At 38.2% G+C, this 20364-nt stretch overlaps 1 protein-coding gene across 1 annotated transcript; it reads left to right on the top strand.

Moving 5' to 3' along the window:
- The first annotated feature begins 419 nt into the window (after window positions 1-419).
- TMEM212 (transmembrane protein 212) lies at window positions 420-17153 on the top strand. Its single transcript, XM_017955713.3, is given in 4 exon segments — window positions 420-6480; window positions 14959-15018; window positions 16511-16529; window positions 16532-17153. Coding segments are annotated over 4 exon segments (615 nt in total). The 5' UTR covers window positions 420-6321; the 3' UTR covers window positions 16909-17153.
- Window positions 17154-20364: the final 3211 nt, after the last annotated feature.

Below are 20364 nucleotides of genomic sequence, written 5' to 3'. Positions count from 1 at the left end.
CAGTCCATCTCCACATCAAGGGCAACAGCCCACTCATACAGCACTGGAAAACCGAAAACTATGCACAGCAACACTCTAGATAGATATTCTGGGACTTTTATATCACTCTCTCCTTTGGTCTAATTTTTTTTTTTTTTTTTTTTTTTTTGAGACAGAGTCTCGCTCTGTCGCCCAGGCTGGAGTGCAGTGGCCAGATCTCAGCTCACTGCAAGCTCCACCTCCTGGGTTCACGCCATTCTCCTGCCTCCACGCCATTCTCCTGCCTCAGCCTCCTGAGTAGCTGGGACTACAGGCGCCCACCACCTCGCCCGGCTAGTTTTTGTATTTTTTGGTAGAGACGGGGTTTCACCATGTTAGCCAGGATGGTCTGGATCTCCTGACCTTGTGATCCGCCTGTCTCGGCCTCCCAAAGTGCTGGGATTACAGGCTTGAGCCACCGTGCCCGGCCGGTCTAATTTTTTTTTTAAGAGAAAGTAAAGAATCTCTTTATTCCATTCTTTTTTTGTGTATAACTAGAAGCAGAATCAGCAGTTCTGATCAAGCCTCCTTGGTGTAAGTAAACACAGCATCATCCCATTCCTCTTATGTCCTCGGTTTGAGTATAGCCTTATAGGTTTTTGTATGCTTCATGGTTAATTTCTCAGATGTATGTATATTTTTTAAAAAGACATAGTACACCAAATACTGATCTAGTGGAAAAAAGCAAAAATTACAAAATTTAGAATCAAGCATTTACAGGTTCAAAACCAGGATTTGACACTTAATAATTGTGTCACCTTCATTTAGCATTTCAGAACCTCAGTTTCACCATCTCTACAATGGGACTAATAATAGTAACTGTAGAGGGCTTTAGCAATGCACCTTCATCATTCCTCTTCCCCTTTTGCCTCTTACATGCGTATAACTGGGTCAAAAACTGTGCTTAGTTTCTCATGGATCAATTTGGTTCTTTTCTTTTTCAAAAATGTCAAGAGAAGAAACTAAATGAATATACATTCCTTGTTTAAGAAGACTTAGAAGTTCATCCCTAAAGCTTGTTTTTAAAACAAGCATCATCTAAGAATGTTTTAGAATACTGAGAGTTTCTCTTTTCTCATTCTACTTTTTTGTCTTTTTCCTCTATTTATTTCCCTGTTGTCCTCCCTACAAACAGCTTTTGTAAAATGTACATGAACGGCCCAAGGTTTCCATCGTTCCTCTGTCCCTGAATCAACTCTGTTCAGACCCGAGCTTTGAATCTGTAAGTGACGCAAGAAGCTGTTTTTGGCTTCAGGAATGTTTTCCTCTACATTCTGACTCCTCTCTTGTTGTTCTTCTTTCCTCTCCATCTTTTCTCCACCTCTCTTCCCCAGACACCCCCACTGTTTCTCTCTTCCTGTTTTCTTAGTTTCTTTTCCTCTCCTTGGTGGCCAAAGCACCAATCAATCACAGCTGTGGTCACAATGACAGTTCTATCTGTGACTCCTCTATCTCCATGATAAAACAAGATAGGAGTAGCCTCTCCAAAAGGCAGACAATATCCACAGTAGCCTGTGGGAGGCCGCCTGGTGTGGACAAGTCAGCCAATAAGAGGTTTTCCTTGCAGCTGCAAGGCTTGGAAGAGGGAAACAGCAGCTAGCTGGGCAAGTTTGCCGGTGACACAATTAAGTGCTTCGCTTCAAAAACCATGGGAAAATTCTGATACATTCCAGATAATTTCAAAAACATATTTGCAGGTCAGATATACCAAAGGCAAGTAAAAATCTGAGTTAGGTAAGTACAAACTGATGTACAAATCTCTATTTACATCCAAACATTTTGCAGATTGGATGACATTAAATTTGACAATTCCCAGTTAGGGATGATAAAAATTGAACTTCGTTCTCTTTAAACCCCAAGCCATCACAAGAAGAGCGGGTTCACTCAAAGTTGAAGTTGAATAGCTAGTAAAAAGCAAAGGGAAATGTGCATTATGGATGAACATTGGAAAGATTTTAAATCCAGTTAAGAAACTGCACTATTTGGAAAGACACAAAAGTAAATTTAAAAATACCTATATTGTGTCTGCATAGGTGGAGCACCTTCACAGTCTAACCTAACACATCTGTCCCATCTTTCTGATTCTAGGAAGACAGGTTCTGTTTGGTGCTGCACAGGGGCAAAGCGGCTTTTGCCTTGCATTTCCTGCACATTCCAGATTCATCGATATCATCAGGGGTATTGAGCCAGTATGGCCATATGCCTGAGCAAAACTCAGGCCTTTTATTTCATGCAGTTAATACAACTAAATCTTGTTTTTTCTTGTCTCAACTTTTATCTTGACCTTTCCAACCCTACAGAAAATGGCTAACACCTGTAAGCCCAGCACTTTGGGGGCCTGAGGCTGGAGGATCACTTGAGGCCACGAGTTCAAGGCTAGCCTAAGCAACATAGCAAGATCCTATCTCTACGTTAAAAAAAAAAAAAATTTAAAAACATTAACCAGTTGTGGCATGGCCCTAATGTCCCAGCTATTCAGAAGGATGAGGCAGGAGGATTGCTTGAGCCCAGGAGTTCAAGGTTATAGTGAGCTATGATTGTACCACCGCACTCCAGCTTGAGTGACAGAGCAAGGCACTGTGTCTAAAAAATTTAAATTACAAATTAAAAAATAAATTAAACCTACAAAAATCCTGAAAAAACTGTAAAGAGCACTGACATCACCCAGTTTCACCAATGAGACATTCTCTTATATAAATATAATGCTAATCATCCTCCCAAGGTACTTAACATTGATATACTAGTATTGTCTAAAATAAACTCCATACTTAAACTTCCTCAGTTGTCCCTGTAGCTTTTTAAACGTCTTTTACGACTTGAATAATTTTGAAGAGTCCAAGCCAGTGTTTTGCAAAATGTCCCTATAATCTGGATTTATCTAATTATTCTTTATAATTAGATTCAGGTTAAAATATTTTTGCCAAAAATACTACACAGATGATGGCGTGTGCTTGCATTGTATTGTATCAGGAGGCAATGATGTCTGCTTGTCTTGTTTTGGATGATGTAAAGTTTGATCACTTGGTTAAGGTGGCTGCCATATTTCTACTTTGTAGAGATATCCTTTTGCACTGTAATTTTTTTCTCCATTTATCCAAAGGTTTTTAACATCTATTGATGATCTTTGCTTTATTGCACTGGTATTAGCAGAGTGTTAATTTTTCTAATTTTTTCATTCCTTTTGTATGCATCAGATAGAATATTGAATATCTGGGTCTTTCTGACACCTAAGCTCATACTCTTTCTAGTACACAAGCTACGTTTCTAATATATAAACAAATTAAGCTAGTCATCTGAAGCTGCTAGGAAAAGAAAACATTTCAATTTCATCTCTCTTTTGGAGCTCCATTGTCTTTTATCTTGGCAAAAATGAACTCCTTCCATAGCTTTGAAACCTACTTTAAAAATCCCAAGACTACAGCACCCACAGAGCTGTTATTTTTAGGGCTCGCATGTGAAGGAATGCATTTTAAAGAGGTAGAGAATGTTCATATCAGGTTCCCTCTCTCCACGTCACTGACATTCTTCCACTTCTTTGGGGGCCCAATTTTGCTTGACTGATTTATTGATTGGTGATTTCTTGTGTTTGGTGTGGAGGGGGGAGCATTAGGATAAAAATGTCCATTTGGGCTTTCTGTTTGTTTTCAGTGGCAAAACTGGCTTGAAGAGTTTAGTGAAGCTACCGCATTTTTCCCTGAGCCAAGATCCTGGGATCCCCTGGGTTGAGGAGAAGGTGGGGACTGCAAAGCAGCCTACAGAGACGTTGATGCCACCACCTCCAAGGAGAACTTGCAGGCCCAGCTTGTAGTCATCCCACATGGGATGACTAGAGGGAGCAGGGACCCTATAAGCCTTGCTGGCTGCGAGGCCATGGGAACACAGACATGGCTGATCAGAGAGGATGCCCAAGACAAAAGCAGTGATTTTTTCTTTTCTTTCCTAGTAGCTGCTCTCCCTGAAAATGTCCTTGTTTTAATGAAATTAGTGTGACTAGATTCCTGCGGGAAAACACACAGAGAGAAACCCTATTCTACCTCTCTTCCTTCTCTTTGTTATATTAAGTGGCAGCAACTCCTCTAATCACTAATAAATTCAGGTTTATAAGTCACATAGCAGTGTCAGGGTTAGGCTGTGAGTGTTACAAGCACTTAAAAGGCCCTTCAAATTAAAACAAAAATATTCTCTTTGTTTGCCATCTTTGTACTGTTTAACATGAGTATTTCAACAGTCTTTGTTTTCCAAACATGCAAACAGGAGAGAGTGATCTGACCCGCAGCATATTGACATGCCATCTATCTATAACCTTGAGATAAAAAGTAAAGGAAAAAGTCAAAACAGCTCAAACCAAATACTAATACAAACAAGTCTTTCTTCACTCTCGACCCCTTCCCCCCATATCAATGGAACAAACTAGCATCAACACTCATTGACGGTGGTGGATTCACATGGATCTATACTTGTGCAGCTTTAGGGGGACAGGGGAGCCCAAACACAAAGGGGAAAGTTTAATGTATTAATCAACTAATTCAACAAATACTTATTACCATATGTATCTGCTGTGTTGCAGACAGGGTTGTAGATGTTGCGGATATCTCATATATTTAAGGGATGTAGAAGACTTGCAAGGTCTCTGCCCTTGTGAAATTTATCTAGTGGTGTTAGAAAAAAAAAATCAGAGAATATAGCCGACAGTGTTGAGAGGAGATAGGAAATAGCAGCTGTACCAGAAAGCATGAGCTGGTTTCCTGGATTCTGTATATCCAGGAATGCAACTGCTTCAAAATCTGGGTCAAACTGTGGAATGGCTATTAAAGATAGAAAGGCAGAAAGAAAAAAAGCAGAGAATCAGAGAGAAGCTTCCCTTTCCACCACACATGGGATGGTCCTTTGGGAGTTTTTATCAAATTGTTCAGAAAGAGTTCAACATAATGCTTATAAGATGATGAATTTTAAAAAAACCAACAGTGACTGCACCTTTGTCCCCTGATGCAAGGACCCCAAAGGTGGAATGTAATAAGAGTAACTTTCTGAACACCTTTGTTATGCTAAACTCCGGGCTAGGCATTTCTGATTTTGGCTCATTTAATCCTCTCAACCAAATCCCTGGTGAGATAAACACTAATTTTTATTCCCATTTCGCACATGAAGAGACAGACCTAGAAAAGTTAAGTAACTTGTCCTTGATCAAGGACACAAACCTGGTAGAGAGTGGCACCAGAATCAGGTCATGGCTCCATCTGATTCAAAATTGATGTCCTAAACCACCATATTTACATTCATAAAATTATCTTTCATCATTTTATTTCAGTAAAAAGAAAAAATGTATTAATGTTAAATAGGAAAATTATTCAGATACCTTCAGAAACTGACCTGTGTTTTTAAGATATTGTCTTGAAACAGACATATACATATATCCAATCAGTCAAAATTAAATAACACCATTTTCTCAAATGCATGAAAAAGTAAGAGATGACTTGTAACTGCCTAAATGTACCTAAGTTCAATATCTCAAATCAGAATTATGATTCAAGAAAGAATGGGGATCAGCATTTTATTCAACTGATAAATTACTCCTCAAAGTTTATTTTATTTTATAAATGCATACATTTCCATCAGCGTACTTTATTTGAAAATTAGATTAATAATAAAATAAAGTGCAACTGGTTTAGTGAAAACAATGCAAAGCTCCATAATAAAGTTCATGCCCATTTGGGAATGAATCCATATCAAAAATCTTTATCAAAAAGAATTGTAGTGGAATTAAACTTTGAAAGGAGGTGAAGGTCTTGCTTTTGCTTGAAATCATTTAAATTAAATATAATGAAAAGTGATCAGGGTGCTTATTTTTACTTTGTTTTGTGGGAAATTGTGCTGGGAATGTGGATCTATTGTACACAAAGGATGTTGGCTTTATGCTGGAACCACTAGGCAGGTTGAGATGAGAAACAATTAGCTCAGTCAGCAAGCCTTTGAATCTGATTAAGCCAGGAAGTGGTCACTCCCCAGGACAGGGCAGAATGAAGGGAATCAAGGCAGCAATCCAAAGCAAGGAATAATTTTTTTTTCTCTCTTTCTCTTAAATAAATTGTTATTAGAATTTATTGTGTCAAATTTATGCCAAGGATTATTTGAGTACATTTCATCTTTGGTAAAACAAATAGAATCTTGTTTCCAAGTAGATCAACAGTTCATATGTGTCGTGGCTACTGTCTCTAAGAAACTTCTATTTACTGAGGCCTGTCATACTCTCATGTTTTGGTAACAAAACATCTTTGAGACCAAGGCCCCCAGCCACCGAGGAAAATGAAGGGCCTCTACCAGGCTGCTGGCCGGATTCTCGTCACTCTGGGGAGCCTCAGTGTCTGCTCTGGAGTTATTGCTTTCTTCCCTGTCTTTTCTTACAAGCCTTGGTTCATGGGATGGAGTGTTCGGATTGCTTGTCCCATCTGGAATGGAGCTTTGGTATGAAAATAGTTTATGAAATGTATTGAGAAAATAAAGGAAGGTGGGAGGGAAAGGGGAAACAGAAGAACATGTCCTTTTAAATTGTTCTAACAATACAAAGAAGTCAAAATTCCACAAAAAATCAGAATCCGCCTTGGAACATTGATTTCTATGAATTGCATTTTTTAAGTATAAAAATTGTCGTAATATTATTTTATCATGTATACATGTATATTATGTATCTTTAATGACATGCTGCTCAAGAAATTCTTAAAAAGTTATTTTAATCCTGTTATCTTGATATGCTAAGAAATTAGAATCTTTTGAAATTTGAATTTTGAATTTAGAAAAAAACATAAACCTTGAAACGTAATTTTAAAATAGAGAACAAAGTAAAATAACTTTCAAACTAATGCTTTCATTGCAAACACTAAGATGTACATGGCCCCAAAATGTACAAACCCCAAATATTTGTTTTTCCACCTTTCTCTTGCATGCAACTGTTTGAACTGAAAATAGCTCAATAATTTTCAATTATTTGAAAATAACTCAAATAATTCAATAATTCAAGATGGACTTAACAATTCACTAGGAAAGTACGTGTGCCAAGTACAGTGTCTGACACTAAGTAGTAGTACTCCGTGTATGCTCATTGAATCATTGCACACATAAACGATTGGCCTGGTTCCTTAACTCTCCAACCGAAAAAAAAAAAAAAAAAAAAAAGCACATCTAGTCTTAGGAGTAACTGGCTTCCATGCTGGTATGATTTAAGACAAGTTACAGAGACGCACCTGTCCAACAAATCCTTCTCTCATTGATTCCTGTGATGCCTGACACCACTGGAGACTGGAGAATGCAATTTTGAAGCTTTTTGATCTTAAGGAGTCTTCTATTAAAATGTAGCGACTTGGCCGGGCATGGTGGCTCATGCCTGTAATCCCAGTACTTTAGGAAGCTGGCGGGGGGGGGGGGGGATCACGAGGTCAGGAGTTCGAGACCAGCCTGACCAACATGGTGAAACCCCCTCTCTACTAAAAAATACAAAAATTAGCTGGGTGTGGTGGCATGCACCTGTAATCCCAGCTACTCAGGAGACTGAGGCAGGAGAATCACATGAACCTAGGAGGCAGAGGTTGCAGTGAGCAGAGATCACACCACTGCACTCTAGCCTGGGCGACAGAGCAAGACTCCGTCTCAAAACAAACAAACAAACAAAATGTAGTCACTCTTGTGTGAGAGAGTATCTTAAATCTTTAAAAAGTTAAAACTTTAACTAGGATACCACCTAAAAACTAGTCCTCAGGAAATATAAGTTTTAATCTACTTATTAGATATATATTTATGAATAGCCCACTATGTCCTTGAGTTACAATGAAGGATCCAACAAGGTATTCATCTTAAAGAAACTTAGTCTAGTGGGGTTTGATGAATGTGTGCAGATAGATGGAGGCCAGTGGGATGATGGGAGAGTGGATGGAATGAGGAAAGCATAGGGTTATGTTTCTCTTTCTCTGTTTTTTTTCTTTTTCAATACATTCTTTTGCATCTATCACCCCAATCATGATCTTCCCTTCTTTTCTTCAACACCTGCCTGAAACCATAATTCATTCAAAGAAATAGTTGTTAAAGTTCTACAGGAATGCAGAGATGGCAGTTACATTTATTGAAGCAGCTTCCAAAATTATTTTTGGTGACTCAGAGTCAGAAAAATATTGTAGGTGAGGACCCAGAATGTACATAAATACATCTACATTCTTCTCTCTAGATAAATAGATATGTATAGTAGATGTTTATAATAGACATCTATTATACATATATATGTATCGTAGATGTTTATATATCTGTAAAACAAAAGTTTCTCAAAATAGTACTTACCCTCTATGTGAAACATATTCTGATATTTTCTATTTCAAAGTCTAATTTCACAAAGTTTAACAATATCATGATTAGAGTTCAACCCTACATTCTTTTGTTACAGCTCTTTGCCTATCCTTGCAGACTCTAACATAATACATTCAACAAATATTAGTGATTTTGATTAAGATTACAGATGATTGAATGTAATCATGTTCTAGGTCAAACATCTATTTTTACCAGTTAGGCCCAGAGAAATGATATGATATGTCTCCAGCACATAGTTAATTGGTGACTGACTATTTGATTTCAGAGGTGGCAGCATCAGGAAATGGAGTCAGAGATAAAGGATTTAGAGAAGCGGACCTGTTTTCAAGTCCTGACTTTGATGTTCTTGGTAGGAGGTCAAAAGCAGGACCCTCTGCCAGCCAGTTCCTCATTCCCTTTATCTGTAAAATGGGGAATTTTACAGATAAAAAGAGCCCACATGCAAAACTGTCTAACCCTAAGATGCACAATGAGAATGAACACAATTTAAACAAAGATTGTGTAATAAAGAGCTTTGCAATTTTAAAGCCCTCCTCAAATGCTAGTTAATACCATGCCTTTCATTTGTGCCTTCTCTGTGCTCAAGCCCTTTGTTCTTAATCCTGTGTCACCCGCCTCACTTTCCTATCCTATTCCCTCGTAACCTGCTGAGTTCTCCATCCTGTTAACTTCCTGGACTTCATCTCCTACCACTCTTCCCTTAGCTCACTTCTCTCCCATCACACTGGCTCCTTGCAGTTTTCAAACACGCCATGATGTGTTTGTGCCTCAGGACCTCCGCCTAAAGCCTCTTCCTGAACTTGGCTCACTCTCTAGCCTCCTTCAATTCTTGATTAATTCTTTATCAAACATCACTTTTTTTTTTTTACAACGGTTTGCTCCCGTTACACTGTTTGCAGTTGTAATTCCCTGACCCCAACGGGTGTTCCCAATCTCTGATACCCTGCTCTATTTTTTTCCCGTAGCACTTATTAGCATATAAGATACTATATAATTTTTTAAATTTATTGTTTGTGCATTCCCCTCTCCTCTAACAAATGTATATTGTAGAAGGGCAGGGATTGTTTTTTCTATAATGTTTACTGCCATATGTGAAGAACTTGGAACAAAGGGAATTACATACTATGTGTTCAATAAATATTGTTCAATAAATATTGTTGAATGAGTGAATGAATCTCATGCCCTCCATTCCGTTGGTACAAAAGTTCTTATACAGTTGCATACCAATTAGGTTGCAAGGACTAAAGGTCAGGGTGGTGTTTATATTATACTAGGGCAGGAAAGAATCCTCATGCGAAGGAAAGTAATACAAATGCTCAGTATTTCAATAATGTCTAAATTTGGACCAACGTTATTTTTTTTTCCTAGTGAGTTTCCTACTGAACCATGGTTCTGTCTGATCAGGGTGAACTTCAAATGGTCTCTGACTCATTCCACAACCTTCCTTACCAATCACTTCTTAACTTGCCTCCAAAGTATATCTTCCTCCAGTGACAAGATTTGTACATTTCAACCATATCGACATTTCCTTTTGCAGATGACTCCATATTTCCTTGGAGACTTGTAAGAGAGAGATTTTTGCATATGATACAGTACTTTGAATTTTTTCAAAGCCTTTCATTCAAGAGTCTCTAAGTACTTCATATAGATTGGTCCTCAGACTCCCTAGTTCCATTTTGACATTTATATGACAAGCAATTTTCCTAGAATTTTGGAGGTAGGTTATTTAAAGCATCAGCTGCTAGAAAGTATTCAGCGAGGAGATCATAGTACCTTAAGGAATGAGCTCTATTAATTCTAGAAAACATGGCTTGTAGAACAAGTTCTGATGAAAAGACTGGAGTACAATGAGTTTAAACACAGGCCCTGAGGACTGGAGAGCCCAGTGACTTGGCCAATGGCAAGCGCAGCACTGCACCCAGAGCCCTGCTTAGAGAAGGGAATTTGGGAGAAAGGTCACGCTAGACTTAGTTTTGCAGTCTTCCCCAACGGAAGTTCTGCCCCTTCCTCAACGGTTAGAGAAGGGGCTTGATTACATGACCATGCACGTCTGTTACAGCTTCCTACAGCTTCCACAGTTGCATGACTTCCAACTGCCTGATGGTGTCAAAGAAAAACCAGAGCTGGACAGTTAGTTAAAGCAATAAAAGCAAATTTTATTCAGGATTATTGCAATAGGGAAAAAGAGACATCAATATAGAACAAAGTTCAAGTCCAAATACAGCACAAGCAAATGGGAATTTATAGCTGAGAAGCAGGGTGAAAGTCAGTGGATGGAAAATTACTAACAGGAAATATCAGGGACAAGGGGGATTGTGGCTATACCGACCTAACAGTTTTCTTGCTGAAGACAGGCCAGGGTGATCAGACATCACTTTGGGGATCGGGGAGGAGGAGAAATCTAACTAGTTATAGAGGGTGATCAGTTATCAAGGCTAGGGGGTGTTCTTGCTAAACTGACTCAGCAGGGTTCTTGTGCTCAAACTGGAATTTACAAGGAAGTACACAGATGGGCCTAGGAGAAGGTTCAGGAACCTGACTACAGTTTGATCAAGCAAAGAATCTATGTCAATGGTCCATTTTTCCACTTAGATATCCAAAGCTGCTTTAAGGCCAGTTTGTCTAAAATCAAATTAATCATCTTGTCACCAAAACCATTTTTTTTCTTCTCCAACTTCCCTGTCATTGTCTTGGTAACTCAATTTCAAACACTGGAGTGATTTTGACTCAACCTGTTCCTCTGAACTAGCCCTTCTCAAACTAACATGCATACAAATCATTAGGAGATCTTGATGAAATGCAGGTTCTAATTCAGCAGGTCTGGGGTGGGGCCTGAGAGTCTGCATGTCTAACAAGTTACTAGAGGATGCCCATGCTGCTGGTCCTAGGACCACACTGCAGGCAGCAATGCCCTAAAGCAGCCCAACATCAGCCCCATTCCAATCAGTTGCCATGTAACTTTAATTTTTCCTACAAGGCGTATCCCTATGCATTTCTTCTTTTTCCTTCTCACTGTATACCACCCTCCCCTCACCACTTCCCATCACTACTCAAATTTTATGCCTAGGTAACTTTGATAGTCAAACTGTGGGAATCTATCCATTAATGAATTATAAAATAAATCTATTGAGTAGCTAGCGGCATTTACAATAAATGCATAGAATAGAATAGAATAGAATAGAATAGAATAGAACAGAATAGAATAGAATAGAATAGAATAGAATAGAAATAGAAGAATAGGAATAGAATAGGAATGGAATGCAGTGGAGTGGAGTGGCATGGCGTGGCATGGAGGAATGGAATGGAATGGAATGGAATAGATAGTATTAGAATGCATCACATTTTTTATATCTGACCAAAATAATATGTAACCCTCATTATGCATCATAAAAATATTTATAGCTATGATGTGAAATGTATTAGTTATTGTGGCTAGAGCTGAAAAAATAAATCTGAAGACCAGGGTTCTACAGAGACTTCTAGGCCTCCCTTTATTCCAATCTCGTGTGCACACAACTGGCTCATCTTTCTAAACCCCTTCAGTAGTTAGGCTACAGCTCCTTCAAAAAGCTTTCATGTTGCTTCATTGTCCCTAAACAAAGTTCAGATGGGCTAGCCTGCATTGTGAGGTCCTCCTAACTCTGGTATTACCTGGCTTTCAATCCTCGTTTTCTACTCGTCTCTGCCAAGAACTGACCCTCCTTTCAGTGTGGACTTCTCACTCACTGCTCCCTAAGCATGACAGCCACTTCCCCACCTTTGCACACGCTGCTCCCACAGCCTAAGCTGCCCTCCCTCTGTCACCTCCCATTGAAATCACATCCATCCTTAAACCGACTTCAGATCCTATTTCTCCATGGTGCCTTCATCATCGACGTTTCCCTTGTAAGTGATACCTTATCCCTGAGCTCTTCTCATGTAGAAAACATTCATCCTTCTTGCCTAGTGTTGTAGCCATTCTCTTATGTGCACTATTTTTACACCCAAACTGTAAATTCCAGTGACAGTCAAAACTACTATTTGTACAATTACTATTTTGGGATCTTGCTCATCTTATTTAGCCTTTCTGTGCCTCATTTTAAAAGTGGGAGGATATCTACATGATAAGGTCATTGTGAGGATTAAATGAGCTGGCATGTGTGACGTGTTCAACATATATTAAACACTCACTCAATACATGTAAACATTTATTGTTACTTTATCAGCATAGTACCTAGCAAATTGCTTGTTTGCAGTAGACTCGTAACAGATACTTGTAAGTGAATAAATTATCCCATATTAATATGATACCTCTAAAAGTTTCTATTTCTATTGTGAGGGCTCCCTGATTCCTTCAATTCATCTACTTCTGGGAACTTAGGCAATTGCCTCTACTTAGGCAATTTAAAGATTTAGTGGGAGAGTTCATAATTATCATGCAATCGAAGTGTTAGCAGCAATTGTTGCAAAACCCAACTGATACCCCTGGATGTGCCCAGAAAGCAAGGCAGCAGCATGTCAAGGAGAGCTGAGGGAGGCGAGTGCAGGATGGAGGCCCTCTCTTCTTTCCGCACTCACTGCTGGGCACAGCCTCCACTCTCCCCTTCCTCACAACCTGGCCTCCTCTTCAGCCAACTATTCCCCTTCAGACTCTCCCTCTCTCACATTTTCTCTTCCCCTTGACTTGTCCTGCCTACCCTCAAATCTCTTCCTTTTTCATTCTTTTCTCCTCTGTATCTAAAAATGTAATTTTCAAAAAGAAATGGAAGAAAGAAAAGGGGAAATCTGTGCATCTTGGGGAAAATAGCTCTATTCTATCTCCCACGTCTGGCGGGGAGCACCAATAAAGATGGGTGCGCTAACCTCTTGAGCCACCTTTCCATTTGCAGGGTAGATTTAACAAGTTACTGAAGGCATTCATACTCAGCCTACTCCATGAAAGATCTTTTTCAAAGTTTTATGTAAACAAAGCAAAATTCAAGCTGGCAGCTACAAAAATAACAGGCAACTGAAATTCTGCAGTATTTTTCAACTTTTTGAAAGGAAAGAAACAGCTCATGCCAAAGTAGTTAAGGCAACCTGGAATCTCAGCATCTGATAATGTCAGCTATCTACTCAGAGTTAAACCAGCAGAGGGGCATGAGCCTGTCTCCCTTGCTTATCTGGCTTCAGTGTTTCTCTGTCTTACAGAGCAGTGATGTGTCAATTGAGGGCCATGCTTCCCAAAGCAGAGAAAGCCCCAGGCTTACCCCACAGCACCGGTGTTACAGTTGCTCTTAATAATTCTTTTGTTTTCTTGTACTATTTATGCTGGCTCACCCTCCATAGGGTCCCTTGGAAACTTTCCTCTTGCAGAATCAAGCCAGGAACCTCTTTTGACTACAGATGGTTCTGTTTTTATCCCTGGGAATTTTATGGTATGGCGATGCCAAGTCTGGAATTGTAGGCTCAGCTACATGAGAAGTGTGTGTGTGTGTGTGTGTGTGTGTGTGTGTTTCCCTGTCTCTCAAATTCTCTAAATCCAACATTCAAAATAAAATATGCCAGGAAAATGAAAAAGCTAAGTCTCAAAACAGTAAATATGCCAGATCCAGCTGCTACAAAAGCAGCATACCACAAAACCATGTTGGTAAAAATGCTGATTTTTTTTTCCTCCTTAACTTTGTAGATTGTGTACATATAGTCATGCTTATTTCTCTGTCAAAAGCTAACTTGTACTATATTTGGAGCTGTCCATATTCTATATCTTATTTTAGGCACATCTCTTCCTCTTTCTCTCTCAACCTCAAAAGAGTCATTAACCAAGAAAAAATGATACACGGGATTAAGAATAAGTTATTTCCAGTCTCAGTGACCACAAAGGTCTCCTCCATGAGACCTGTTGCTGAATCAAAGAGCCCAGGAATATTTTTTTTCCATTATCTACTGCTAAATTCTGGTGACACTATTCCCTCTTTTGTTTAACTATTTTCATTCCACACTTTGGGCCTTTTTCCTTCAACAGAGACTATAAAGAAAAACTCTCTTTTGAAAGGCTGGACACCACTGTACCCAGAACAATAAATGCCACATCATGCATTCATTCTAATGATAATCTTTGTTATTTGAGAAAAGGGGATCATATATTTGGATCCTACCAGCAGGCTGAGGCTGTGGAATCTCAAAAGAAAACAAATAGCAAAAGAGCAAGTCGCTTCAGGGTTTTGTGACAAGTTTCCATTCTGGTTCCTTCCATTTACAGTTTCATCAGTTTGTGTGAAAGGTGAACAAAAGACAATTAATCAAATAAAACATATGGCAAGGGTTATAAAACCAAACCATTATCGTGGTGACACCTTACAGTAGTGGAGGGGGTGATTCTGATGGCAAAGGCAACATAGAGAATCAAAAAATGAGCTTATATAAATCACGTCTTTATGACACTAAAGGCTTACTTTCCTCATCATCACAGTTTTTTTCCATGGATGAGGAGGAAATCAGAGCCATCAATCCACTGAGTCGTTTGCTGTTCCTTCAAGTTCGTGATGAAGTTGTCAAACTGTGAGACAGATTGAATTCTTTCCAGAGGCACCTTCTGTGGTGGATGTTTATTTTTGCATTTTCTTGTCGCAGGCCATCACAACTGGTGTGCTTCTACTGTTGGCTTACAGAGAGTGGACCCAGAGGTACCTGGTAAATATACAGATGCCAAGTAGGATGGTAGAGTGGCTTTGAAAGTCAAATCACTATTAAGTTCAGGATGGAACATAAAAAAATATGACATCCAATTAGAATTGAATTTGGTCTAATTGATGCCATGCTACAATGGATTTCAGTAATAAACTCTGTTTTAAATGAATTTTTTTTTTTTGGAGACGGAGTTTTACTCTGTCACCCAGGCTGGAGTGCAGTAGCATGATCTCGGCTCACTACAACCTCCGCCTCCCAGGTTCAAGTGATTCTCCTGCCTCAGCCTCCCAAGTAGCTGGGACTACAGGTGCACACCACCATGCCCAGCTAATTTTTATATTTCTAGTACAGACAGGCTTTCGTCATGTTGGCCAGGCTGGTCTTGAACTCCTGACCTCAGATGATCCACCCACCTCAGTCTCCCAAAGTGCTGGGATTACAGGCATTAGCCACTGCGCCCAGCCCTGAATAATTTTTATCTGATCCCTGCTCCAAATATTTTCTACAAGTTCCTGTGATGATTATTGTATTTGGGGAGGACGGAGCCAGTGCTAGTGCTCCTAAATTTCATTTTGAAGAAATGGATCTATAGGTTTCTCTGCTTTTAGTAATATATTTTTAATTCTCAACTCCTTAATCTGAGGTCTCTTTCCAATCTTCTTGGTACCTCTCCTTCTAAAAAAGGATGAAAAGTCTATGCTATCTTGCATTTCAACTGCATAAAACCAGATAATCCCATGATACAGAAAGACTACATTATCTGATTATAGATTTTATTGCAATGGTTAATGCAGGGCTTCTCAAACTTAAATGTATATGTAAATCAACTAGAGATCTGGTTAAAATGCAGATTCTGATTCAGTAGATCTGGGTGAGGCCTGAGATTCTGCATGTCTGCCAGGCTCCCAGGGGATGTCAGTGCTACTGGATGGACCACATCCTGAGTAGCTGAATAGCAAGAACCTTGAGCAGGGATTTTGTTCACTCATCTTTGTTTTTCCCAACCCAGACTAGTTGCCTCCATGTGATGGGAAATATATAAATAAATGTTTGTTGAATTGAACTAATTTAAATTTTGCCCCAGTTGGCTGATATATTATTCTCCTGTGGTGTAGATTGAAAATGAAGGACTGCAGGAGGGAGAGCATCAGGAAGAATAGCTAATGGGTGCTGGGCTTCATACCTACGTGATAGGTTGATCTGTGCAGCAAATCGCTGTGGCACACATTAACCTGTGTAACAAACCTGCACATCCTGCACATGTATCCTGGTACTTAAAATAAAAAGTGAAAAAAGAAAAGAAAAGAAAATGAAAATACAAGGAACATATTCAAGGGAAAATGAAAATATAAAGAGAAGGTCGTGATCGATTTCTCCCTCATTTTCCAATAGGAGAGATTCATAGCCAGCATCTCTTGTTTTTTCTTCATATTGCTAAGAAGGTTTTGAAATATTTTGTCTCCACAGTAACAATTTATTTTTGCTTTATTTTCAGTGGGAAGCTACTTTCACCTTTGGATTCTGAGCATTATGGAATGTCCACTCCATTTTGCAGTAGCCTTGGAATCTGATCTCCTGAGCCCATATTGCTTCTATTCATTTTCAGGGATTGCAGGGACTAATTACCTTGGATATGCAGTTACCTTTCCTTATCCATATGCAAAATTCCCATTAGCCTATGTGGACATACCACACTACAAAGAGTACCACCTGACACTTCAAGCCCTCGACCTGTGCCTAAGCTTTACCCTGCTCTGTACATCCTTGACAGTGTTCATCAAACTTTCTGCAAGACTTATCCAGAATGGACACATAAACTTAAGTTTCAACAAAGGGGGAGCAGGTTCTTGTTCCACCCTGTACGCTAAAATGGAAAGTTTGATATGTGAATAGTTGATATTTCTCTGTTATTTACCACTGTATCCTATATGCTCTTGATATGCAGGTCTGGCACATAATAGGTACTGAACAATTGTTTTTGAATTAATAAATGGAAATATCTTGACATTATAACTGAAGTTATGGCTGTAGGTAGCACCAGCCAATTTTCATGCCAATCCAAAATTTTGAAAATTGTTCATAGGAACAAGACAAGGGTGCCCACTCTCACTACTTCTATTCAACTAGTACTGGAAGTCCTAGCCAGAGCAATTAGGCAAGAAAAAGAAATTTTAAAAATCCAGATCATAAAGAAAAAAGCAAAATTGACTGTGTTTGCAGATGACATGACCTTATATATAGATACCCTAATGATTCCATTAAAAAAATGTTAGAAAGGATACATTCAGTAAAGCTGCAGGATGCAAGTTCAACATACAAAAACCAGCTATGTTTCTATACATTAACAACAAACAATCCTATTTACAGCAGCATCAAAAAGAATAAAATATTTAAGATAAATTTAAGCAAGAATGTGAAAGATCTGTATACTAAAAACTATAAAATATTAATGAAAGAAATTGAACACACAACTAAATAAAAAGGTATCCTATAATCATAAATCAGGAGATTTAATGTTGTTAAAATGTCTACCCAAAGCAATCTATAGACTCAGGGCAATTCCTATCAAAAGTTCAATGGCATTTTTCACAGAAATAGAACACATAATCCTAAATGTGCATAGATCTACAAAAGACCACACATAGCCAAAGCAATCTTGAGAGAGAATAGAGCTGGAGACATCACAGTTTGATTTTAGACTATATTACAAAGCTATAGCAATCAAAACAGTATGGTACTAGCATAAAAACACAATAGACCAATGAAACAGGACATAGAGCTCAGAAATAAACCCACATATGAATTTTTGTCCTAAAATAAAATGGCCTTGTTGTTCAAGAAAGAGGGATATTTAGGACAAAACAGAAAGTCTAAGCATGTTGTGAATGGTCTATGTAAGTCATAATAAGTTTAGTAAAAAAATATTTTTTAAAAAAGGGATTGTATAATTCAGTTGGCTATGATTAAGAAGAAACTTTCTAGAGATGGGTCTTTAATATTAAAAAATACACTAATACAAAACTAATTAGTTAAAACAAGATTTTATTACAAATATTGACTTATTTTTAATGCAAGAAGTTTTTAATTTTTAAATTCTATGACCTATCTCTGACATTCTTCAGATTGACATCTCAAAAATTCAACTCTTTCTTTTAGAAAAGGTCTTGGATAATAGCTCTCTCCTTCACCTTTTGTTGGCTCCTGTAACTTCTATTAATTATCTAAAGTAGGAAAGGGAATTGTTTTTTAAACAAGCAAATAAAATATCCTTTGGGGCTGGGCATGGTAGTTCATGCCTATAATCCTAGCACTTTAGGAGGCTGATACAGGTGGGTCACTTGAGGTCAGGAGTTCGAAACCAGCCTGGCAAACATGGTGAAACCCCGTCTCTACTAAAAACACACAAAAAAATTAGCCAGTCATTTCCATTTATTAATTTAAAAAAATTATTGAGTACCTATTAAGTGGCAGACATGGATATCAAGAGCATATAGGATACAGTGGTAATCAAGTGGCTTTTTAAAAGTTACTTGATTAGAACTCTCTCATGCAGTTTGGTAGTGAAATATCACTTCCACATGACACATATAAAGATATAGATATAATAGATATGCAAAATAAAAGTGCCCGTTGGACTGGTAGAAGTTAGCTCAGATGTCATTTAATTCCCATAACCTTGGTAATCTGTGATAAAATTAATTTGGTAAATTTAATCTCAAAACTCTCTCCAGTAATTTAAAATCTTAAAGTCATGTTAAACCCTTGGTTTTTATTTTCACTGGAAATTTGGATTATTAATTTTAAAATAATAGGAGCATAAAATATGTTTTTGGTAAAGTTTATAAAACACAAAGATGTTGATTTTGTTTAAAAACAGGAAAATAGTTTTTTCCTCTAGTTAAAAACTATTTAATGATTGCTTTAAAATGAAGTAAAAATTATACAAATAAAACTAAACAAAAGGAGCAATTAGGCCAGGGCAACAAAAGCTAACTCTGAGCCCTGTGATTACCAAAAAAAGAAAAAAAAAAGTCAATATGGCGGAAGGGTAAAATCAAGTAACCATTAAAAAGCAGAATATATAATATAAGAGAATTGTTCCATTTCATAGATTGGTATTATCAACTTCTTAAAAAATCTTTACTATAGTGAATTGTAAAAATAACCACTTTAAGGACAAAATTCTTAAATTTAAATGCCACAGGATTTAAGAGCTTGTTTGGGTTCATGCAAGACTCATAGCTCACTACTAATCACTAATAAGTATATGTAATCCAAATGTATAGGAGGTTATTTCTAAGAGAACAATCAGCCTAGTAAACTGGATAAGTGACACTGTAAGAGCTGCTTGCCCTGAGAAGAGGACTGCCCAACTCTCCCTATAAAATACCAAGTGATCCACCCCAGATGAAACAGTTAATATGCTTCATATGCAAGCCACATTGGACTGGCTTTATGATGACTGGGATATCCTCCCAGCAAGTACACCCATTAGCCAGGTCATAGTAAATTTGGGGGCTAAGTGGACCCCTTTTACATGGGTGCCCCTCCCACAGAATCACAGGGCTGTTTCAGAAGCCTTATCAAATTTGCTGTCCCTCATATGTCTTACAGATGCAACTCCCTGCTGGGAACACAAACCCTTTTTCACCATGAAAGGTAAAATGGTATGGGGGTAGAAAAGGCCTGGGACCAGAACATAAAAGCATACAGATTAATATAATTATAAAATTTAAGATGTTTAAACAAGCTTTAAGTAAGGTAGTTGAACTCCTTTACCTAAATGTCTTATTAAAATGGATACTGCATCTGACTGGGATGTTTCCCCTTTCTAGTACTATGAAGCTGAAGGCATGTTCCCCTTTCTAGTACTATGAAGCTGAAGGCATGTAAATCTTCTTTTTTAGGAAATGTTTGTTAAACATGCTAAATGGGAGCTAGTAAAATCACCTAAGCCCACAAAGTATAGGGTAGTAGCTGGAGTGCTAGTCCAGATGAATTACTCACTGCATATCCCTTTGTGTGGAGCATTCATTGGGGCTGATGGCAAAAGACTGTGAGTATTTTTCAATAACAACAACTGAACTTGAGAATTTCCACTTGATGGAACATTTATTGCCTTGCTATAGAATATTAACTGAAGCTACCCCTATGCTAATGGAAAAATGGTACCCAAAAGAGTTCCGTGATTAAATAAAAATGTTTTACATAAAACAAAAACTCACACATATGCAATCAAGTAATATTTGACAAGGATGTCAGGAATGCACAATGAGGAAATGATAGCCTTTGTAATAAATGGTGTTAGGAAAATTGGATATCTACATGCAAAAGAATGAACTTGGACCC

This window comes from Papio anubis, chromosome 2, assembly GCF_008728515.1.
Source record: "Papio anubis isolate 15944 chromosome 2, Panubis1.0, whole genome shotgun sequence".
Taxonomy (NCBI): Eukaryota; Metazoa; Chordata; class Mammalia; order Primates; family Cercopithecidae; genus Papio; species Papio anubis.
This window is presented reverse-complemented; position numbering and strand designations above follow the sequence as displayed.